Raw genomic sequence first — 23116 nt, 5'->3', positions numbered from 1 at the left:
CTCAAGTCCAGCCGACTCTGGCCACTCTGGCCCAAGTAAGCAAGGAGAGAAAACTGAGAAACTCTTGTGAAGTTCACAGTCCAGAGGCACAGGCTCACTAAAAGACTGAGACCTGATCACAAAACTGTACAACGCTTCAGGAATAAAAGTTTTTTCTATATTTAGATCGACATAAGTTTTCTATATTTAAAACTATAGAACGCTTCTCCTCCCCCACACCTTACCACATTACTAAAGTCCTGTTTACAGCAGTTCCTTTTACCCAGTATCATGTCTGGTTATTAAGAAAAAAATCCTAATAAAAGGCAAAAAAGACAATTTAAAGAGACAGAGCAAACATCAGAATCAGACATGGCAGGGGCGTTGAAATGGTGAGACCAGGAATTTAAAGCAATGATGATTAATGTGATGAGGGCTCTAATGGACAAAGTAAGCATCACACAAAAACAGATGGGGACTGTAAGCATAGAGATGGAAACTTTAAGAAAGAACCAAAAAGAAATGCTAACTTAACATTGCTTTACTACACCAGCAAATGTGAAGATCGGTCAGAAATTGAACAAGTTGGTAATCACATTCTAGTTATTCTACATACCCCTTTCTTCCTTGTAAATTCTCTGAGATATTTTGTCTATCAAATTTATTTTCTGGCTAAAAACTTCAATAAAGTTATTCATTTCCATGAACTCTTCTGGGCGGCTTTTTACTCCTCTCATTGACAGTGCAACAGCTCTGACTGTCTGCCCCATCCTGCTGAGTAATCCAGGCCCTTGCTTCTTGTGAGAAGAGAGCTCCTAGAAACAAACAAACAAACAATTAAATATTTGTGGTGAAGCAATATTCCCAACAAAAGGAAATGTAATTGGAAGGATAAAGATGATAAAAATGTTTCATAGACTTTTTTTCATGTAGTTTGAAGCAGGTGAATTTTATTGGGGTACAGTTCTTCCTCTATCTCCTTGATACTATTCCTTTTCAAAGTACTCGTGTAAAACATGTGTGCAGCTTTCCTCTCAGCATGGATCTTTAAAAGAATAAGGTTTAACAGCAGGAATTGTGCTTAAGGAGATATTGGGGAAGATGAGAGGACAATATGAGATGCAATCTATATTTTATAGCAGGGATTTAATAGAAAATGGTTGAGAGAAGATCTCTTAGGGTCTAAACTGCTCCCTGAAAAAAAAAGGAAAATTTTATTAATTCTTTAGTTATAATAATAGCTAGCATATATTGAGAGCTTCTAGGCACTACACACACACACACACACACACACACACACACACACACACACAAACACACACACACAAACACACACATATGTAAACTCACCATAACACTTTGAGGTAGGTTCTACTATGATCCTCATTTTACAGAAGAAAATACAAGCACAGCAAGGTTAAGGAGATTGCTCAAAGTCCAGGTGAAATTAAGTTATGGACAAGGATTGATCTGATTCCAGAGGCTTCACTGCTAAGCACTAGCCAGCTCTGTCTTCTTAATGTCACTATAAAAGTTTGTAAATAGATACTCCCTGACCATAACTCTCCAACCAAGTGAAGTAGCTAAACTGTGACACTACCTCCACTGGCTGGCTGGCTGTAGAGAAAGATTTTTAATAATATATGTAACTAGCTCTTTCATAGTTAATCTGGGAGGGAGGAGTATAGACGAGCAAAATAGAAGAACCACTATAAAAGGATACACCACACAAAAGTAACCCTTTAGAAGTACAGCGTATTAAAAAAGAACACCAAGAAGAAGACCACATGACTCTGGTGATGGTTATAGCACTCGTTGAAATATAGGTTTGGGATCAAATAAAAGGTTACTCACAAGAAACAAAAAAAAAGAATCTATAAATAATAATGCCGACTACCAAATCCACAGATAAAAATATTATATATTATTTATCCAAATATTAAATAATATATTATCTTTCTCCAGATTTACTTTCCTACAGGTCTTACACAAAATAACACATATAAAGTAAACTTGTTTATTTCCTAGGCAGCATGATTTTATGTGTATATAATAACGGATGTCACCCTTGACCAGGTAACACATCTATCCGGGAGTGCTACAGCATCACTTGATAGAGTAAACATTATCAGAGAGAGCATAAGTCACAACTGGCAAGCTATTACTGAGAACTGACTATAGAGAATGCTTCCAGCAGCTTCTAAGGTTCTGGAGTCAGGCCACAAATTCATTTCACATAAGTCTCAAAGGACTTCCAAATAGCAGTACTATTTGTCAAGATTGAGATGAACCACTTTCTAGCTTCTATCACTTTGGCAACAACTGAGAGATACAAAACTCAACATGAGTCAGTAATCATTTAATACTGACCATGTTTCCTATCCATTTTCTTTCTTGGTGAGTTATATTTTCATAGGTGAAAAGAAAAAAGAAGAGCATATAAATTTTCTGCATTAGAAATAGATTCACTCTTCCCATTAGGTAATTGAAAGAAAAAATAAGAAAATTGTATTATCTATTTGGCTATCCATCCAACCATCTATTCATTTAATAAAGACTTTTATCCTAACTTGAATAGCCCTAACCCATTTTAAAAGTACACTGTATATGTTCAGTATTGGCTAAGTATGCAAGGAGTACCCTGACATTTAAAAAAAATTCAGCTACCAAAAGAAATATGAACATGTGTATGTGAGGAAGATAGAAGATGTCTGTAACGTTTATATGTAGATTTGACAGAGTTAAATCTTAAATCTGAAGAATACCTCTCCAGTGTTCGATAATCCATCTTAATTCAAGGACAGTGCTGATGGATTCATAAACGAAAACCAGAGGAAGCATACAACCAATATACATAAAGACACTAAAGGATTATATGAGTATAAATCAAATTTCTTTACCCAAGCTTGTGCAGTAAGAAATACTTTGAAGTCTTCATTAAATGTTAGAGTCGGGTGATCAGCAATTCGGTTCAGGAACTTATGTAGTGCCTTCCTTCGTGTTTCAATGAAGTCATCATTAAAGCGTTCCACCATACCTTTCACAATAAACTTCTCAGGCAATGGCTGAGGCAAAAAAGTTTTAAAAGGATCTGAGCATTATGTGGCATGGGATTATAAGGAATTCTACACTCTTCCTTTTTGGAAGACTATTTGGGCATTCATTTCTTATAAAAATAATTTTTCAAAATTCACACTGGAACCAAAACCTGCAAAATCTTAACATATTAGAATAGTTTAGAAAAACAAATCCGGGGGCGCCTGGGTGGCTCAGTTGGTTAAGCATCCCACACTTGATTTCGGCTCAGGTCATAAACCCATGGTTCGTGAGCTGGAGCCCTGTGTCCGGCGTGGAATGAGGGCCTCTCTCTCCCTCTGCCCCTCCCCTGCTCACTCACTCTCTCTCTCTCAAAATAAATAAACATTAAAAAAAGAAAAAAGAAAGAAAAAGAAATCTGTTACATAGATGGCAAGTTTAAAAGCAAAGGTTTCTGGATAAATGAATTACACTGATTTAAAAGTCTGACATTAGTTATAAGCATTCTAATGATTCACAAGACAAAATGGTAGCTACTCTATGGGAAAAATATGTAGACTTACTGGAATAATCAGAGTGGGGTGTGCTTCTTCAAGTTTTCCTTTCAACCAAAGGAAATCTTGATAACGTCTCCTAACTTCAAATTCACTGGAGTCAAATTCCCCACGAGATGTCTGAAGAAAGTAGGAAAAAATAACGACACATGCAATATAAGACAGAAGACATTTGCCTAATGTTATTTTAGATATGCTGAAATAAATGGGTCTCTAAGAAAAATTAACAAATTCTAATTATTCAGTGTTTGTCAGCCTGTACTTTTTTTGCAGTCATCAATTCATATAGCAGATGAAACAAAGCAAACTTTCCAGTATTTCCAGAAAGAAAGCAAACATCATGCTCAAATTTAAAATCCAAACTGAAAAATCTGTCTTAGAGCAGCCATCTGCCTTCCACAAGATTTTAACTACTATTATATTTGGCATGACTTTCTTGCTAACAAGAAAGTGTGTTCTGAATTTAGGTTTCAAATATATTTTTTCTCAAGATGATTAGAATTCAGAATTTGAGGAAAGTCCTATTTTTGTAATTTGGAAAATAACCTGAACATAACTGAGAAAAAATGTTTTCCTGGAATTTGCTCAAATGAATTGCTTTGGTAAAATTTGCTTTTAGTATATGAAAATTCTAACATTTTACAGAGTGATTTTACCACTGTTTAAAAATGTTATTAACGAAGATTTGATGTGAAAAGAAAATCTTCCTGTCATTTCTCAAGGGATTTTGAGTTATATGCCTAAACTCCTAAAAATTAAGCAAATAAATTAAAATATCTGTTCTCAACAAACCAAAAATCTATGCCAACACATATGACAAAAATAACATGGATACAATATCAACCTCATTTCCACTGCCTGAATCCCAAGCCAAAAAAAAAACAAAAAACAAAAAACATTATCTGATGCACACTCACTCCCACCAATATCTTATTAACTAAATTTTTGCATATTAAAAATTATAGAGTGATATGAGCGTGAAATTTTCCTGGAGGAATAATGATGGAATAACACATTGCATACATATTTTGCACTCACCCAAAATATCAATCATCCACACAGATGAATGCAATTATAAAATTAAGTAGTTCAAGTCATAGATGCAATCTTAATTGTCTTGAAATAAGGTTCATAAAAGTTATTCTTTCCAAGGTTTATTCTTTTACAATGAATGTTTATAATATCATACAATATATTTTATCAAAACATTTCCTTTTTAGTGGGAAAAAGTGGAGGTAAATGATATGCAGAAGTCTAAGGAACTAAATGTTCACAAAACACTCTGAAATCTTAACTATGGGTACAAGTTATGGAAATGGTAAAAATAGGAAAACTAAATCTAGTAGAAACACAGTTTAACAACATATATATGAGTTGGTATGTGTACATATACATGCAAATACACACACATGCATACATATATATGCACACAAAACATGGTTTATAATCACTCATTAAACTTTACTTACTGAACACCTTCTTGTACCAGCCACATATGTATAGGTTTACCACCAATTTCCAAAAGTATAAATTGGCACAACCAATACTAAAATACTCAAAAATTGGGCAGTTCAGAGCTTTATATGTCCTGGAGAATTTTCAACACTTTAAGTAGAATAATCTGATAAAAATTCCAGCAAGAGGAAGATGTGAAATCAAGTCAAAGAATTGGTTGATTCTGTCCCCATCACTCTGTCTTTGACTTAAAAGAGTTTTCTAACATACTGCAGTAACACAGGAAGAAAACAGAAGATGTACAAATAATGCCTCTAATACAGAATCGTTTTCCATGGAAGCTGTATCATAAATGGTCTTTAATTTTTCATGTCTGACCATAAAAGCTTGGGTAGTTGAAGTTTAGGACTAATGGACTCATGTGATCTACACCCCAAAATGCACTCATTCAACAAACACTGACCTTTGGTCAAGGGCAGTTACTCTAGGCTCTGAGGACTTAGAAAGCTGTTTTTGAGGGAAAATGAATTTTACAATCAGGAATATACTTTAATCCCTACTCCACGCTGGCAGGCATTTATGGGTTTGTCTTCATGATGTGGATGTGAGAGAGAAGACACTCATTAAATCTCGAAGCTCTTGTTTCTATATGTAGCAAAGGAAAGCACATCTCTTGATCTCCAAAAGAAAAAATACTTCTTTAGAATAGTCACTTCAGATATTTTAACCTGGAGAATAAAGGGCAATTTCTCATAAGGAGAACAGATGCTAGGAACATGGGCTTCCTCATACAATCATTTACAGCCAGGCCATTCTTAAGTATTCTTAAGTAGGAGATTGTCAGTGCACATATGTGCACATGTATATGTGCATTTATCCATATAATCTTAATGTCTATAAATGTAAATTTTAATAAAACTAAAACTTTCTCAGGGAAGCCACCTCTTAACCTCCACGTTAGATGGGGTGCTCATGCTCATAAAATCCTATATTTTTCTCTCAGAGCATTTATAACTATAATTAAATAATTAAGCATGTAATTGTTTAACATCCATCACCCCCCTAGATTGAGAGCTCCATGAAGGCAGAGGTTATGTGTGTCTTGTTTGCTGGTGTAATCTCAATATACACACACAGTACCTGGGACATAATTGGCACTCAGCAAAACTTCACTGAATATATGAGAGAGTGAATAAATGATAAAAAGTGATTAACAAATCAGGACACTTGGGTGGCTCAGTCAGTTAAGCAGCCGACTTTGGCTCAGGTCATGATCCTCATGACCTCAGTGATGAGTTCGAGCCCCATTTCAGGCTCTGTGCTGACAGCTTGGAGTCTAGAGCCTGTTTTGGTTTTTGTGTCTCCCTATCTCTCTGCCCCTCCCCTCCTTGCACACTCTCTCTCTCTCTCTCTCTCTCTCTCAAAAATGAACAAATATTTAAAAAAATTTAAAAAGTGATTAACAAAAAAAAAGACTATATTATACATCCACAAAATGTTTATATATTTGTATCTGCAATGCATATTTTAGTATATGTAAGCATAGTCCATATATTGGATGCAATAAAAATAATCAAAGTAGAACAAAGGGACTTTTTCATAACAGTGAAACTGAAAGACAGTGTGCCATAACCATAAAGACATGCACAAAACTATAACAGAAAACACGCATAGTGTGAAAGCAAATGGTCTGGATTTAAATCCCAGCTCAGGTAATCACTATAGTGTGTAACCTTTGGCAGCTTACTGAGCTTCGATGTCCTCATGCACAAAATGGGGGTAAATCATAACATCTAGGTCCTAGGATCATTGTTAGACTTTAAACAAGTGAATATGCATAAAGCGGTCAGAACATTGCCTGGCCCAAAGTAATCACACAATAAATGTTAGTTAAACACACTGTAATATTATCAATATCTACTACTACTACTATTGCTGCTGCTGCTGCTGCTATAAGGGCAATACATCATTTAAAATATGGTGTAGGGGCGCCTGGGTGGCTTGGTCGGTTAAGCGGCCGACTTCAGCTCAGATCATGATCTCGCGGTCCGTGAGTTCGAGCCCCGCGTCGGGCTCTGTGCTGACCGCTCAGAGCCTGGAGCCTGATTCAGATTCTGTGTCTCCCTCTCTCTCTGCCCCTCCCCTGTTCACGCTCTGTCTCTCTCTGTCTCAAAAATAAATAAACGTTAAAAAAATTTTAAAAAAATAAATAAATAAAATAAAATATGGTGTAAATACAGATATTATATGTCTGTGATTAGAGTAAAATTCACAGGGTAGCTTATAAAAACAGTGTCTTTCTAAAAGAAACAAATAATGATGGGAAAATAATTCAGCTACACAAATTCTTTGGCAGGAAGGATGATGACAATGGATGCTTTTAATTAAAATAGTAATACCAGGAGAAATCTGGTCCTATTTTTAGCAATATGTCTGTATAAACACATTAAATATTCACAACAACCCTCCAAGCCTAGTACTGTTATCTTATTTACAACTGCGGAAACTAAGCATAGAGAGGTTAATTAAATTGCCCAAAAGACATAGCAAGAAAGGGGAGTAATCAAGATTGAATTCCATGCTATCTTGTTCTACAACCTCTTGATAGGAGTATGATACTATAAATTTCTTCACTCACCCATTGACCAAAAAGTTAAATTGCTTACTCACTACATCTAAGAATTGTGTTTGGAAATGTGGATAACTGAAGATATAACTACCTTCCTTGAGAGGCTCACATACTTGTTGGGAATAAAATAAACACACAGTTATCTACTCACATACAGGTAGGTGGCAATTACTGAACACTTATTATGTGTCAGGCATTTTGCTAAGTGTTATATGTCGATGACCAATCCTAAATCAATTCTTACAGCAACTCTACAGAACCAGGTTTGATTGTCATTTCCATTTTTTAGATTAAAAAAAAAACAACAAAAACCTTGAGGCTTAGAAGGATTAAATATAGGCTTAAAATTTCTTTGCTATACTGACTCCAGTGTTTTACATCCTTTAAGAATTCAATTAGAACAGCATGAGAAAACAGAAGAAAGAAAGAGGCTTCCAGCCTACAGATGCAGGGGCAGGGCCATCGCATGCATTATCTCCAGTTGTGTCTTGGAAAATAAACATTAGTTCTTCTGTTTAGAAGAGGAAGGGCATAACAGAGAGAAGGAAAATTATATGCAAAGTCATGGGAATAAGAAATACCCTAGGGTATTCAGGTAACAAAAATAGGTCTAGATGAGTGGAGGGCAGGGGTATTAAAAATGGGGAGTTAAAGAGAGTAGTCTTACAGGAGTAGGTTGGCATCAGACTGAGAAATTGTTGATATGTCATACAAAGGAATTTGTACTTTGTTCTGTAGGAAATGAGGAACCCGGAAGGGTTTTAAGAACCTGAGTGAAGAGATCAAATACATGCACTTTTTACGACACATAACTAGAAGTGGTGTAGAATCTGCACTGGGAGAAGTGATTATAGGAAGATGGTCCAAAACCTTCTCAACTACAAAAGGGATGTAGGGTGTCACCTCAAAAAGAGAATACTATATTTTATGAATATAATTGCTAAAGGTTGCTATTACATGAAGGATTTTAAAAAACAGTTACCTGACTTGGTTGTTTTATTCTGGCAGAAGTAAACTCTCTTTTTGCAGAGACTTGCCCTAGGATCAAGGAGAGATTTCGATTCTACATTTACTCTGCATTTGAATTAGTGGACAACTAGTGGTATCTTATACATAAGATAAAGTGGCCACTGGCTCTTATTTGGAAAGAAAATGAAATTATATTTTGTAATCTTCAGAAAAAATGCTACATTAAAATATCACATCATGTTGTTAACTAGTTTTCTTTATTAGCAACCTGAAGCTCTTCTTTTCCAAAGACATTTCTTTATATTTTTTAAACTAAAAACAAAATGTTCCTGTTTAAAAAAAAATTAATGCTTATTTATTTTTGAGAGACAGAGACAGAGACAGAGAACAAGCCAGGAAGGACAGAGAGAGGGAGACAGAATCCGAAGCAGGCTCCAGGTTCTGAGCTGTCAGCACAGAGGCCAAGACAGGGCTCAAACTCACGAGCTTTGAGATCATGACCTGAGCCGAAGCTGGATGCTCAACTGACTAAGCCACCCAGGTGCCCTAAATGTTCCTGTTTCAACATGCACCACTGCTAAAAACAATGAATGACTGCGGCGCCTGGGTGGCCCAGGGGGTTGAGCGTCTGACTTCAGCTCAGGTCATGATCTCATTGTTCGTGAGTTCAGGCCCCATATTAGGCTCTCTGCTGTCAGCCCAGAGCCCACTTCAGACCCTCTGTCCTCCTCTCTCTGCCCTTACCCCACTTTCTCACATGTGCACACATGCTCTCTCTCCCCCTCTCTCAAAAGTGAATAAACGTTAAAAAAAAATGAGTGACCATATGTGGAATTTGAGAAACTCAACAGATGAACAAAGGGGAAGGGAAGGAAAAATAAGATAAAAACAGAGAGGGAGGCAAACTATAAGAGACTCTTAAATACAGAGAGCAAACTGAGTGCTAATGGAAGGGAGGTGGGTGGGGGGATGGATTAAATGAGTGATGGGCTTTAAGGACGGCACTTTTGAGATGAGCACTGGGTGTCATATGTAAGAGATGAATCAGGGGGTTCTACTCCTGAAGCCAAGACTACACTGTATGTTACCTAATTTGAATTTAAATTTAAAAAAAAGTGTTGAAATTTGAATTTCACTGATTTCATACAGAACAAGTACAGATTAGATGCAACATCTTACCAAAAGTTCAGAGAACAACTGATTCAAGAAGGTGCTCATTAAAGATTTACCTTAGTAATAATCCTGTAAGTAATGAAAGTTTCAATTGTGGTAACATGGCTTTCAGGTTCATCAACTGTAATGAAAAGATCTTTCAAATCTGGCTCATCTTCAAACTTGATTTGGTTAATCATTGATAGAGGGGATGTTGGCATCATAGGGCTGAAGGAATTCATGTCCATCAACGAGGCATCCTAAGAAATAAAACACATTCAAAAATTAACATCTATGGAAGATACAATTTAAAATCCTGTTTTTCTTAGACACAATGAGTACTAATGAAATATGTCAAGAACAAGAAGGATGATTGGGTTCCTGGTTAAATATGGTATGTCAAACATGTATTTTTATCTCTGCTTCCTCTTAAAATCCCACTATAAAAATGACAACAAAGAAATAAACAAATTAAAGCAAACTAAGACAAAAAGGCATAAAAGACATAAACCCTCGAGGTAAAAAAAGAGGGAGACAGAGAGAGATGAAGCAAACAAAAGCAACTACTTTTTGGAAACTAGAAATCTGACTGAGGGGTAACTGAAATAGCAGTGCAAAGAAAGCTGAACAGTAAACCTAGGAGTTAATGGTAAACCTAGAAGGCATGTTTATAAGACAGAATCCCAGAGAAACTTAAGAATTACAGGCACCAGAAACCCATGGACACAGAGTGCTGACAGAGCTAAAACCAGAGGACTGGTTGAGAAGCTAATAAAACAAGAGAGTCAGTACCTTAGATTCCCTCACCTACCCCAAGCCACCGGGTGACATTTCTTCCCCAGTTTTGCAAAAAAGTGGAAGTTTACTTTCTGAAATGTCTCTGAAAAGGGTGCCAGGCAAAAGGGAGGAAGAGATAGCAAAGAAAAGTCCTACATACGAGATGGGAAGATAGCCAACTCTCTCCCCTCATCTGGCCCTATGAATTCTGGCATCAATGCACAAAATTCCACCCAGTGGTTGGAGGGTTCCTCTCTTAGCTTGACATTCCAAGAAAAAAAACTAACAGTTGCAGTCCCTGATGAGTGAGCCAGGTCTCTGCATAATCACCCTGCTCTGAAGCCCTTACCGTACATGATGAATATCTACTCCGCTTTTTATTACCTGATGTAGAAACTACGAAATATCTAAATATGCGAAAAGCCTCTGATATGAAAGAAAGATCCACAAACAGAAGACAGGAAGCAGTTAGAGAACAGAATGCTTAAAAAAAATGGATGAAATCATCAGAGATAAGAATGATATCAAATTCATGAATAAAAACAGGAGTTATATTGTTAAAAAATTCAGAAAACAGCAGCAAGACAATAAAAAAGGAGGCTCATGAAAATTGAAATATGATAATAGGATAACAACAGGAAGTTTGAAAGATAGAACTCAAGAACTAAGTTGAATTAAAAGGACAAAAGATGGAAAGGAGAAGGAAGTGTTTTTAAAAATTAAGGGATCCAGGCAGGTAGTGCCTGAATAAAACGAATTCCATAAAATGAAGAGGAAAATGTGCTTTGAACTGAAGTGTTTCCAGGTTGATAGGGCTTTTCCTGCCTCCTCAAAATGAATGGGGGCAGTGGTGGGGTCGGAAGTGCTCCTGCAATTACCATGACATTGCATAATACAGGTTAGCTTCCAGAGAGAATATAAACAGGTAAAATACAACAGAAATCTCAGGAATCAGAATGGCTCCAGATTTCTCAATGGTAACACGTGACACTAAATGACAATAAAATATCTTCCAAATTTTGAGAGGAGAATATCTTCTACCTAGAACTCTATATAGCCAGACAAATTGTCATTCAAGTATACAAGTAGATTAAAGTCATTTCAGATATAAAAGATTTCAAAAACTGATTTCCCATCCATTTATTCTTTGGAAGCTTCTTTAATTTTCCAAAATTATATGAAGGCATATAACAAGAGGAAATAGGATCTAAAAACAGGAGATTCAACAGAAAAGAGAACTACATGAAATTCTTTGGATGATCATGAAATTATGTTCCATGTTGACAGCTTTGCAGCAGAACTAAAGAACAACCTATACAGACTGGGTCAGGAAGACAGAGTCACCAGGGAGGCAGGGAGATGAACAGGGAAAAAGAATAAGGGAAGAGAGACAGGAAGGGAGGTGGACAGAGAGAAAGAGACAGGGGAGTGAGCAAAGGAAGGAGGAAAAAAAAAAGAGAGGGAAGGAAGGAAGGAAGGAAGGAAGGAAGGAAGGAAGGAGAAGGGAAGGGAGGGGAGAGGAGAGGGAGGGGGACAATGGGAGGGAGTGGAGGAAGGAAGGAAGGAAGGAAGGAAGGAAGGGAGGAAGGAAGGAAGGAAGGGAGGGAGGGAGGGAGGGAGGAAGGGAGGAAGGGAGGGAGGGAGGGAGGAAGGGAGGAAGGGAGGAAGGAAGGAAGGGAGGAAGGAAGGAAGGAAGGGAGGAAGGAAGGAAGGGAGGGAGGAAGGGAGGGAGGGAGGGAGGAAGGGAGGGAGGGAGGGAGGAAGGGAGGAAGGAAGGAAGGAAGGAAGGAAGGAAGGAAGGAAGGAAGGGAAAGGAAAGGAAGGCAGGTGACAGAGTACCTGATATGTTTAAACATGACAGGAAGCATGCCATGTTAGATATTGTGATGAATTGTGATGGGTGCAAAGAAAGCCAAGATGGAAAGAATGCAAGAGAAGTAGAAAGGAAGGGATAGAGAAAATGAATGAATGAAGGAATAATGAATGGTGAACTCTCAAGAAAACAAAAGGTGTACAAGAATTAAAATGTAATCATAGTTCACTCTATGGCCTTGACTTTGAATAAAAATAAATTGTTCTTAATTTTGAATTTAACTAAAAATGGTGATATAGTTATACTTATGGTCAGAAGAAAAAATATATATACTGTATATGTTTGAGGGGAAGAGACATTGCCTATAAAATGCTTCAAAAATGCAATTACTATGATGGAAAAAAAGGAAGATGAGCAACTATTCCAGACTGAAGACCAAAGAGACATAATAGCTAAACACAACATGTGATCTTGAACTGGATTCTGTACCAAAGGAGGAGAACCTTTGTTTTTTTTCTTTCTGAACTGTTATTGGGACAACTGGAGAAATGTGAAAGGATCTGTGGATGGGAATGTGGTATTGTGTCAGTATGGTTTCCTGATTTGTATATGCATACTGTGATTAGGAGAGTGTCCCTATTTAAAAAAAAAAAAAATACACACAGATCTATTTAGGAGTAATGAAACAGCAAGTCTCCAATGTACTCAACTTAGCATACAGACAGATAAAGCAAAAGTTATGAAATGGCAATAATTGGGAAATCTAGGTTCTTTGTGATATTCTTGCAACTTTTCTCCCAGTTGGAAATTATTTCAAATAAAAAAGTATATTTATAGTCTTTAAAAGTCAAATAATTCTACAGAGTTTAAAATAAAACAAAACAAATTAAAAATTAAAAAGCAGCTTCCTCTTCTCCAGAATTGCTATTCCCATGTCATGCTTCTCAGAAGCAAATGCAGAACTCTATTTGCTGTTCTTTTTCCTTGTTACATTCCTTATTTGAAAATAATATACGTATTGCTTTTTTTTTTTCAATTTTGACATTATCAGGTTTCCTACTAAGGAGAATAAAGAGTATTTATTTACTTAATTATGTGAGTATAGACTCACAATTCCTATGTTACTCAATGGGTTGTAATCCATAAATACTGTAATTTATTTTGATGTTGTAAGCATCCAAACCTGCCTAGTGGGAGCTCCTTAATGCTGGCACCTCTGTGTTTTTGATATGTCTTCATTATTCCAGAGCACTTTATATAACATAACTTGGCAAAATAAGATGTTTCAGGTTTACCTTATATTTTCCCTGACCCAGTTATAGAATCAGATATTTCTCCAAGGAGCTCTGGTTCCTTTTAGAGGAAATTGGAATTTGGAAACCAAGATATGAATGATAGGAAATGTATGTATAACACACACACACACACACACACGCAGATACACATCTGGATGTAGATATATACAGATCGATAGAAATATAAATAGATATTAAATCCTATGAGTTCACACTGATACCTCCAATTACAATTTGACACCATTTGACTTTTCCAGCCTCCCCTCTTTCCATATTTGTAACTCTTCTCCAGCAGAGAGAAGCCTGGCTCCCATTATTCTGAAGATATTTACTTATATGCTCAATCTTCCTACCTGTAACTAATCTCCTATCCAGGCCAGCTGTCTTCTCAGACCTGACCACATAAGCCAAGGCAGCCTATATTCACTCACAACCACACTGGATCCCTTGTCAGCCCCAATCCTACTGGCTACTTCCTTGGACATGCTGGTTGTCCCCTGAGGCATCATTTTTTTTTTAATGTTTATTTATTTTTGAGAGAGAGAGAGAGACAGAGTATGAGCTGGGGGAGGGGCAGAGAGAGAAGGAGACACAGAATCCAAAGCAGGCTCCAGGCTCTGAGCTGTCAGCACAGAGCCCGACGCAGGGCTCGAACTCGCAAGCTGTGAGATCATGACCTGAGCTGAAGTTGGAAGTTTAACCAACTGAGCCACCCAGGTGCCCCATCCTCAGGCATCATTTTTAAAGAAAGGGAAGGGAAGGCTGGATGTTATTTTTTTAACAAAAAATTTTAAATGAAACCAAAGGATAATATGCAGTAAATGTTAAATACATCTTTTCAGATGTAAAGATAAAACTAACAGTATCAATATGACATCTGAGTTATTTCTTCAGTAGTATATAATGATGTTTCCAACTCTATACTTTCTCTTTTAAATACAACTCTTAGTCTCCAAAATTAAGAATCCAGATTTCAGGATCAAAAATTTTGTCTTTTGTTATGTTATGAACAGACTAAAGTTAACCAAAACACGTAGAGATGAATTCTGCAATCAAGTCCATCAAACTTAGCAACAGAGTTGGCCAGTCCTAGCCGGAAAAAACAAAACAAAACAAAACAAAACTACATTACATTACATTACATTACATTACATTACATTACATTACATTACAAAGGAGGCCAAAAACTAGGTTCTAGTTCTTTCTCTGACACTGACTAAACAGGTAACTTTGAACAATTAATTCAGCCTTTCAAGGTTAAATTGAGGAGATGGAGCTAAAAATCTGCAAAATCTCTCCCACCTCAAAGGCTAAAATAATACAACTTCTAAATGCATTAATATAGGAAATTGTAGCAGATCCTGACATTTTAAGAAAAGGAACTTTCTTGCAGTACTAGGAATGAAAAAAGATTGAAATCATAATATGGACTTATTTTTCCTCTCAAAACAAATCAACTTAAATCCTTTGGAAGCATCAGTTACATCCAGAGCCCTGTTCTCAAGGCTCTTTCCACACAAAAAGTTAGTTATGTGAACTACAATACAGCATTTGGTTAACCCCTCAATGCAATAATACAGGAGATATTAGGGTAAGACACACCAGGTGAAGAGATAAGAACAACAGTTGCTCAAATTAAGAACGTTCAGATTAGGGGCACTTGGGTGGCTCAGCTGGTTAAGCGTTGGACTTTGGCTCAGGTCACAATCTCACAGTTCATGGGTTCCAGCCCCACATCGGGATCTGTGCTGACAGCTTGGAGCTCAGAGCCTGCTTGGGATTCTGTGTCTCCCTCTCTCTGCCCCTCCTAAGCTTGCACTCTGTTTCTCTCTCCCTCTCTCTCTCTTTCAAAAATAAATACGCATTGAAAAATTAAAAAAAAAAGTTCAGGTTATTGTGATTACAAAATGATTTGTGAAAGGAAAAACATTGAGGTATGACTTAGACCAAGGAATAGAAGACAACTAAGACAATAAGTGGGTTAATCAGACACAGAAAAACATAGAGACAATAAATGTTTTGCAACAAAAGTTTAGCAAAATAAATTATGGTATATCTCTATGATAGGCTACCATAAAGTCTATCCATGTGATAGAATACAATAAAGTGATTAAAAGTAATGTTTTAGAAGTAACTTAGAATACAGTTGCTGGAAAAAGGTTCATAGTATGTTATTAAAAGAAAATAACATAAAATTTGTGTACAGTTAGATTCTTATGTGTATATGTGTGTTTATTTGTGTGTGACAGATAGGAGAAACAGAAAGTGAGAGAGTGAGAGAGAGGGAGAGAAAGAGAGATAGCACAAAGTTACAAGCTATACCAAAAAAGTTAGCAGAAGTTATTTCAGGTGTTGGAATTGCTGTTGAGGTTAATATTTTTCTATGAGTTTCTATATTTCCAAATATTCTAAAATAAACATACATGGAGAAAGATATCAAAATTGCTAGTGTCAACACTGTGCAAAATATGTTCAAAGACAGTAGGAACTACTGGAATAAGTTAAAACAGTTGTCTATGGCCATTGGGCAAAAAAAACTCGGAGTATATTTGACTTCTTAACTCATCAATGCTGCATAATTAAATAGGAAATTTAAAATGTCTGGGATCACATTGGGCTTATCAAAATAAATTATGGAATGCTAACACAATGGAACACTAAACAGCCATTAAAAACATAATTTAGAGGTTCCAAATAAATGTGCCATCAGCATGCACAAAACTCTCTATATACAGTATATATCGAATACAGTATAGCCACTTCATTACTTAAGTACACGTTTTTGCAATCCAAAGAGGATTTTCGCTCACATGGAAAAAGGGGAAAATAGTGTTCAGTAACTGTTCTGCAGCAAGCCCTCATAGAGGTAGTGTACATCCCAAGCAGTGAGGGTGGCGCCACCAAGCTCCTTCCCCAGGAACTACACTCAGCATTGTGGCATCAAACTCCATGACTTGAACTGTGCCTATGTGCATCTGTGCTTTATCCCAATTTATTTTGTGCATCCTTTAGCAAAATGTATCCTAAGCTTTCGGAAAAGCCTAAGAGAGGTTGTTTTTTGGGTCTTGGAATGCTCAAAAACTTTCTGCATAATAGATTAATGGAAATTGCTCCTTTGCTTTATATCATTTTCGCTTACAAAAGGTTTCACAAGAATGCTCTACTTTGAGATAGTAGGGTGTGGGGGTGGGGGTAAAGGCTGTAGTAGCTTTTAAAGCTGACAAATTTTAATTTGATGAGCAAACGTACTTTAAATTTCCCTGACACTGCACACAACTGTGTGCTTTGGTATTCTTTGTAATCACCCTCTTAACTCACCACAACCCATTTCTTATACCTACTACATAATTTAGCATTCTATTTCTTTCTGCTTAAAATGCATCCTTTTGTAGAGTGGGAAAGATCTGCATGAATTTCCAAAGGCTCACAATTCCAGTGAGCATAGTGTGGTGTCAAAAATATGCTTCAATATCGAGCAGAGGAAGAAAATTACAGGCTGAAATTTAGCAACATCCAAGATTTCAGTAGAAGGATTTAAATTACTATGAATCACTCAAGAACATTCTTAAAACCTCAATAAAACTGACTATCTGAAGAGTTTTATATTCACTTCAAAAAAAAAAGTTAAGAAAATATAATGACAATACTTAAAAGATTTACATTTGGACAGGAATAAGAGAAGAAAATAAGTGTTTGAGAAGATCCAAAGAAGCAATTAACCAAAAAAGCCCTCCACTTAACCTTTTGTAGTGGATGCTTTTCAGGGGAAATGGATCATTAAAATTTGTTCTTTATAAACAAAGGTCTCGCCCCCACAATAATGTGGGCTCCTTTCTCCTGTTAGCTATCTCTTTCTCTCTCCCCACCCCCACCCCCAAACTTTATTTATGCATTCATTTATTCTTAGCATTTAGATAGATTATTATCTTATGATGTTTTGGACAATGAAAGTACATAATTTCATTTTCTTTCCTCAAGAGATAAAAGCAGAAGGGAACTTATCTGTGTGGTAATTCTCTACTTCTTAAATAACATTGAATATCTTTCTTACAGCTAGCATAGTGAAAACACACACGTGCATGCACACATACCCCCAAAATCTTGGGATGATTTCAGGGTGAGATGTGAACATGTATAATAGTGAAGCCAAATTATTGCAAGAAGTCACTGTCTTTTACCTTTACTCCAAACCAACACATCCATCTAAAGAGAAACCACTTAAATGACTTTACTGAAATAAACAGACATTAGTTAGAATTGTGTTAACATGATATTGAAATGTATTGACACAATCACTTACCAACTAAGTATAAGTTTTCCTTGTTGTTACTTTTTTTTTTTTTTAATTTATTTTTCAGAGAAAGAGAGAGAGAGCGTGAGTGCATGCCCGTGAGTGGGGGAAGAGGCATAGAGAGGAAAGAGAGAATCCCAAGCAGGTTCTGCACTGCCAGCAAAGAGCCCGACGGGGTTTCCAACCCATGAACTGTGAGATCATGAGCTGAAACCAAGATATGGACGCTTAACTCACTGAGCCACCCAGGCACCCCTTACTTTTGGTTTATTATAAGCATTGGTTATAGGTTAAATTGTGTCCTTCCAAAATTGACCTAACACCCCATACCTCAGAATGTGACCTTATTTGGAGACAGGGTCTTCATAGGGGAGATCAAGTCAAAATGTGGTCATTGGGGTGGGTCCTGATGCAATATAACCAGTGTCTTTATAAGAAGGACAAATTTGGACACAGAGACATGTACAGAGGGAAGACAATGTTAAGGAACGCAAGGAGAAAACAGCCATCTACAAGTCAGGTTGAGAGGCCTGGAACAGATCCTTCCCTCATTGCCCTCAGAAGGAACCAACCCCCTTGACACCTTGATTCCAGACTTCTAGGTTCCAGAACTGTGAAAAAAATAAACGTCTCTTATTTCAGATACCTAATCTATGTACTCTGTTATGGCAGCCTAGCAAACTGACAGCATTTCTATACATAGAGTAGTACACAATAAAGATCTAAGGAAGGAAGCAAGGGTAGAAAAGAAGGAAGGAGTGATGATTACAGTATTTCATCCTTGCTCCATTCACTCATTTTCTTACAGGTTAGCAAGCAACTCCAATAATTTCCGAGAAACGTTTTTGCCTCTCTCCTTTAATGCTCTCAGATGGTTTCAAAGTTCTACTACTGAAATAAATAAAATATATAGCTGAAATTTAAAATAAACAATGGCTTGCCAATATTTGAATACTCAGGAGATAAATACTAAAGAAACAGGTTAAAAGGTTAGATATGACCTTCCTAAGAGTTGTCCTTCCTATCTCTCAGTAAAAGGCTACTTGGGAACATCTCATAAATATAACATGAATTACTCTGATAATACTAAATCCTATCCACCATCTGTGCACAAACAGCTATTTTCTTTTTACAAGTAGAGGGAAAAAAATCAATGTGAGAAGTGTGATAAATCAGAATCATGGCATGAAAAGGCCATGCAAATAAAATTTGCTGATGCGTAAGAAACACGCACACCAAGAGACATCTGGTAAAAAAGCAACTTAAAGTGGAAGGAGTTTGAGAAACTGTGTTATGAGGGACACTCATCCTGATGGGCCTAAATTTAGACTTACCAGCTGTGTTTTGGTTTACAGCTCCTTCCAATCTGCCTGCTTATAATAATAATAAAAAATCAGAAAGGCCTTCTGTGGAACACTGTTGAAAATGTGATTGGGGGAAAAGCCAGCCTGTGTCGTGTTCTATAAAGGGGCATACAACACTCTAATCTTGTTTGACATAATTTCCAGGGCTATGTAGTATATATACCCTTGTATGCATATACCATAATTTATTTATCCATTTTTCTGTTTCTAGCATTTCTATTTTCTAACAGTGTTGCCTTGAATGTACTTGGACTTCCTCAGGTTTTGTGCACTACAAAGCTATATTCTAACCATAGAAATTTTTCAAATCATTTTATTTGACATAACAAATGATGTTATTTGTTATCAGTCCACCTCCCCCAAAATGTAGTGTACTTAATAAAAGAGTTTCTAGTAGGTCAGAGAGGTCATATCTCACCTTAGATCATAGAAGATTAAGGAGAGGATTAAAAAATATGAATCAATGTGTTATACACATCACTTGCTTGAAAGTTTTATATGAATTATCTTATGTAAACCTTACTACAAATTTAGCAATTAGTGATATGTGTGCAGTATGATACTCTCAGGTTGCTGGACAGCAGCGTCCCAGTTAGCCATATCATCACAAAGGTAAATAGTCAATATACTTACAACCATGCTGTACCCATACAACCAATCTGTTTTTCACTTTCAGGACAGTATTCTACAAATTTATTATCTCAGGTCAATGAGATATTCACCACTTTATTATAAAATAGGCTTTGTGTTAGATGATTTTGCCCAACTGTAGGCTAATGTAAATATTCTGAGCATGTTTAAGGTAAGGTAGGCTAGCTATGATGTTTGGTAGGTTAGGTGTATTAAATACATTTTTAACTTATACTACTTTCAATTTACGATGGGTTTGCCAGGATGAAACACCAACATAAATGAAGAAGAGCTGTATATATTTTTGCATGCATGAAAATACTCCATAATAAAATTCATTTAAAAAGTTATAAAAGGTGTGTCCAAATAAAATAAGGTATATTCTTTACACTCAGACACACACACACACACACACACACACACACACACACACACAAACTTACTGTCTTTACTCACCTCATAAAGAATACTGCATATATAAGCAAGGACAAATAAATAACACGTAAGATGTTAAGGCTGAAAGGTGAGGCTCCCTCACTACGTGTGTCCTCCAAACCACTGGTGTACCTGTATGTGTGCCTTACCAATATGTCATATTACTGCATGCTGAAGCCATTTAAAGCCACTAATGTTAAATCCACAAATGACAAAGGTCTCCTAAACTTGTCTTAAAATAAGTCTGGGGTACTGGATAACATACTAAACACAGTATCATACAGGTGTACCTGTATGTGTGCCTTACCAATATGTCATATTACTGCATGCTGAAGCCATTTAAAGCCACTAATGTTAAATCCACAAATGACAAAGGTCTCCTAAACTTGTCTTAAAATAAGTCTGGGGTACTGGATAACATACTAAACACAGTATCAGCCAACTACCTATTATAGATGACTAAGCAGAAGTGGAGCAAGCCAGGAAAAGAATTATTCTAACCAGAATTCCTTGAAGAAGTTGAAAATATGTCTTATGGGCAGACAACACTGCAGATTCAACTCAGGAATGTAATAATAAAAAAAAAAAGGTACAGCATTACCAATTGACTGTACACTTCACAGGCATGACCAGGACAGATTCTGGCATACACTAAATTAAAACTACTCCCCTACACCAAAGCTCCATCTTTATAAATAGTTTCCAGAGAAAAGGCTGAGTTGCCTTGTTACCTAGCCACACCAACAACCTTAAGGGCATTCCTGAAGAGACTTAATCTATGCTTATAATGTATCAAGAAAACTAGTAGACAGTTAAAACACCTGTACCAAGAATACTCTTATACCCTGAAATAACATGCCTAATACTATTTATCATGAATTACTCAAATGGGGAGCTATACACACACAGGCACACTTCAGAGATATTGAGGCTTCGGTTCCAGGCAACCACAATAAAGGGAATATTGCAATAAAGTGAGTCAAATGAATTTTGTGGTTCCCAGAGCATATAAAAGCTATGTTTACACGAAACTGTAGTTTATTAAGTGTGCAATAGCATTATGTCTAGAAAATGTACAGTACATACTTTAATTACAAAACCCTTCCTTGCTAAAAAATGTTAACCATCATCAGAGCTTTTAGTGAATTATAATCTTTTTGATGGTGGAGAGCCTTGCCTTGATGTTGATGGCTGCTGACCTATCAGGGTGGCTGCTGAAGGTTGGGGTGGCTGCAGCAATTTCATAAAATGAGACAACAGTGAAGTTTGCCTCATCAACTGGATCTTCCTTTCATGAGCGATTTCTTCTTAGCATGGGATGCTGTTTGATAGCATTTTACCCACAGTAGAACTTCTTTTGAAATGGGAGTCAGTCTTCTCAAACCCTGCTGCTGCTTTATTTACTAAGTTGAGTCATATCCTGAATACTTTGCTATCATTTCAACAATCTTCGCAGCATCTTCAGCAGGAGTAGTTTCCATCTCAAGAAACCACTTTCTTTGCTCTTCCATAAGAAGCAGCTCCTCATCTGTGAAAGTTTTATCATGAGATTGCAGCCATTCAGTCACATATTCAGGCTTCACTTCTAGTTCTCTTGCTATTTCCACCACACCTGCAGTTACTTCCTCCACTGAAGTCCTGAGCCCCTCCCAGTCATCCAGGAGGGCTGGAATCTGCTTCTTCCAAACTCCTGCTCATGTTGATATCATGACCTCTTCCCATGAATACAAGTGTTCTTAATGGCATCTAGAATGGTGAATCGTTCCCAGAAGGTTTTCAATTTACTTTGCCATCAGATCCATCAGAAAAATCACTATGGCAGCTATGGCCTTATGAATCATATTTCTTAAATGGTAAGACTTAAGGAGTTGAAATTACTCCTTGATCCATGGGCTGCGGAATGGATGTTGTGTTAACAGGCGTGAAAATATTAATCTCATTGTCCATCTCCATCAGAGATCTTGGGTGACCAGGTGCATTGTCAATGAGCAGCGATATTTTGAAAAGACTCTTTTTTTTTTTTTTCCTGAGCAGGAGGTCTCAACAGTGGACTTAAAATATTCTGTAAACCAGGTTGTAAACAGATGTGCTATCATCCAGGCTTTATTGTTCCATTTATCGAGCACAGAGTAGATTTATAATTCTTAAGGGCTCTAGGATTTTCAGAATAGTCAATGAGCACTGGCTTCAACTTAAAGTCACCAGCAGCACTAGCCCCTAACAAGAGTCAGCCTGTCTTTTGAAGCTGTAAAGCCTGGCATTGACTTCTCCTGTCTATACCTATGAAAGTTGTACATGGCATCTTCTTCCAATAGAAACTTGTTTGTTCTACATTGAAAATATGTTGTTTAATATAGCCACCTTCATTAATTATCTTTACTAGACTTTCTGGATACTTTGCTGCAGCTTCTACATCAGCACTTGTTGCTTCACCTTGACTTTGATGTTATGGAGATGGGTTATTTCCTTAAACCTCATGAACTTATCTCTGCTGGCTTCAAACTTTTCTTCTGTAGCTTCCTCATCTCTCTCAGTCTTCACAGAGTTGAAGAGCGTTAAAGCTTTGCTCTGGATTAGGATTTGGCTTAAGGAAATATTGTGGCTGGTTTGATCTTCTGTCCAGACCACTGAAACTTTCTCCATATGAGTAATAAAGATGTTTCATTTTCTTATCATTAGTGTGATCACTGGAGTAGCACTTTTAATTTGCTCCAAGAACTTTTCCTTTGCATTCACA

General features: G+C 36.7%; 1 protein-coding gene across 7 annotated transcripts in view; it reads right to left on the bottom strand.

Moving 5' to 3' along the window:
• SNX7 (sorting nexin 7) overlaps positions 1 to 23116 on the bottom strand; it is a 178180-nt gene that overhangs the window by 141707 nt on the left and 13357 nt on the right. For all 7 annotated transcript variants that reach the window (XR_006206433.1, XR_006206431.1, XR_006206432.1 and 4 more), the window contains exons 2-5: positions 9852 to 10034; positions 3579 to 3689; positions 2880 to 3044; positions 596 to 794 (exon numbers count right to left, since the gene is read on the bottom strand). Coding sequence is in view for 4 of the 7 variants with exons in the window: in XM_042952996.1 (XP_042808930.1) it covers positions 596 to 794; positions 2880 to 3044; positions 3579 to 3689; positions 9852 to 10034 (658 nt within the window). In the remaining 3 variants the exon portion in view is untranslated. The remainder of the gene's footprint in view (positions 1 to 595; positions 795 to 2879; positions 3045 to 3578; positions 3690 to 9851; positions 10035 to 23116) is intronic.

This window comes from Panthera leo, chromosome C1, assembly GCF_018350215.1.
Source record: "Panthera leo isolate Ple1 chromosome C1, P.leo_Ple1_pat1.1, whole genome shotgun sequence".
In the NCBI taxonomy this organism is placed as follows: Eukaryota; Metazoa; Chordata; class Mammalia; order Carnivora; family Felidae; genus Panthera; species Panthera leo.
This window is presented reverse-complemented; position numbering and strand designations above follow the sequence as displayed.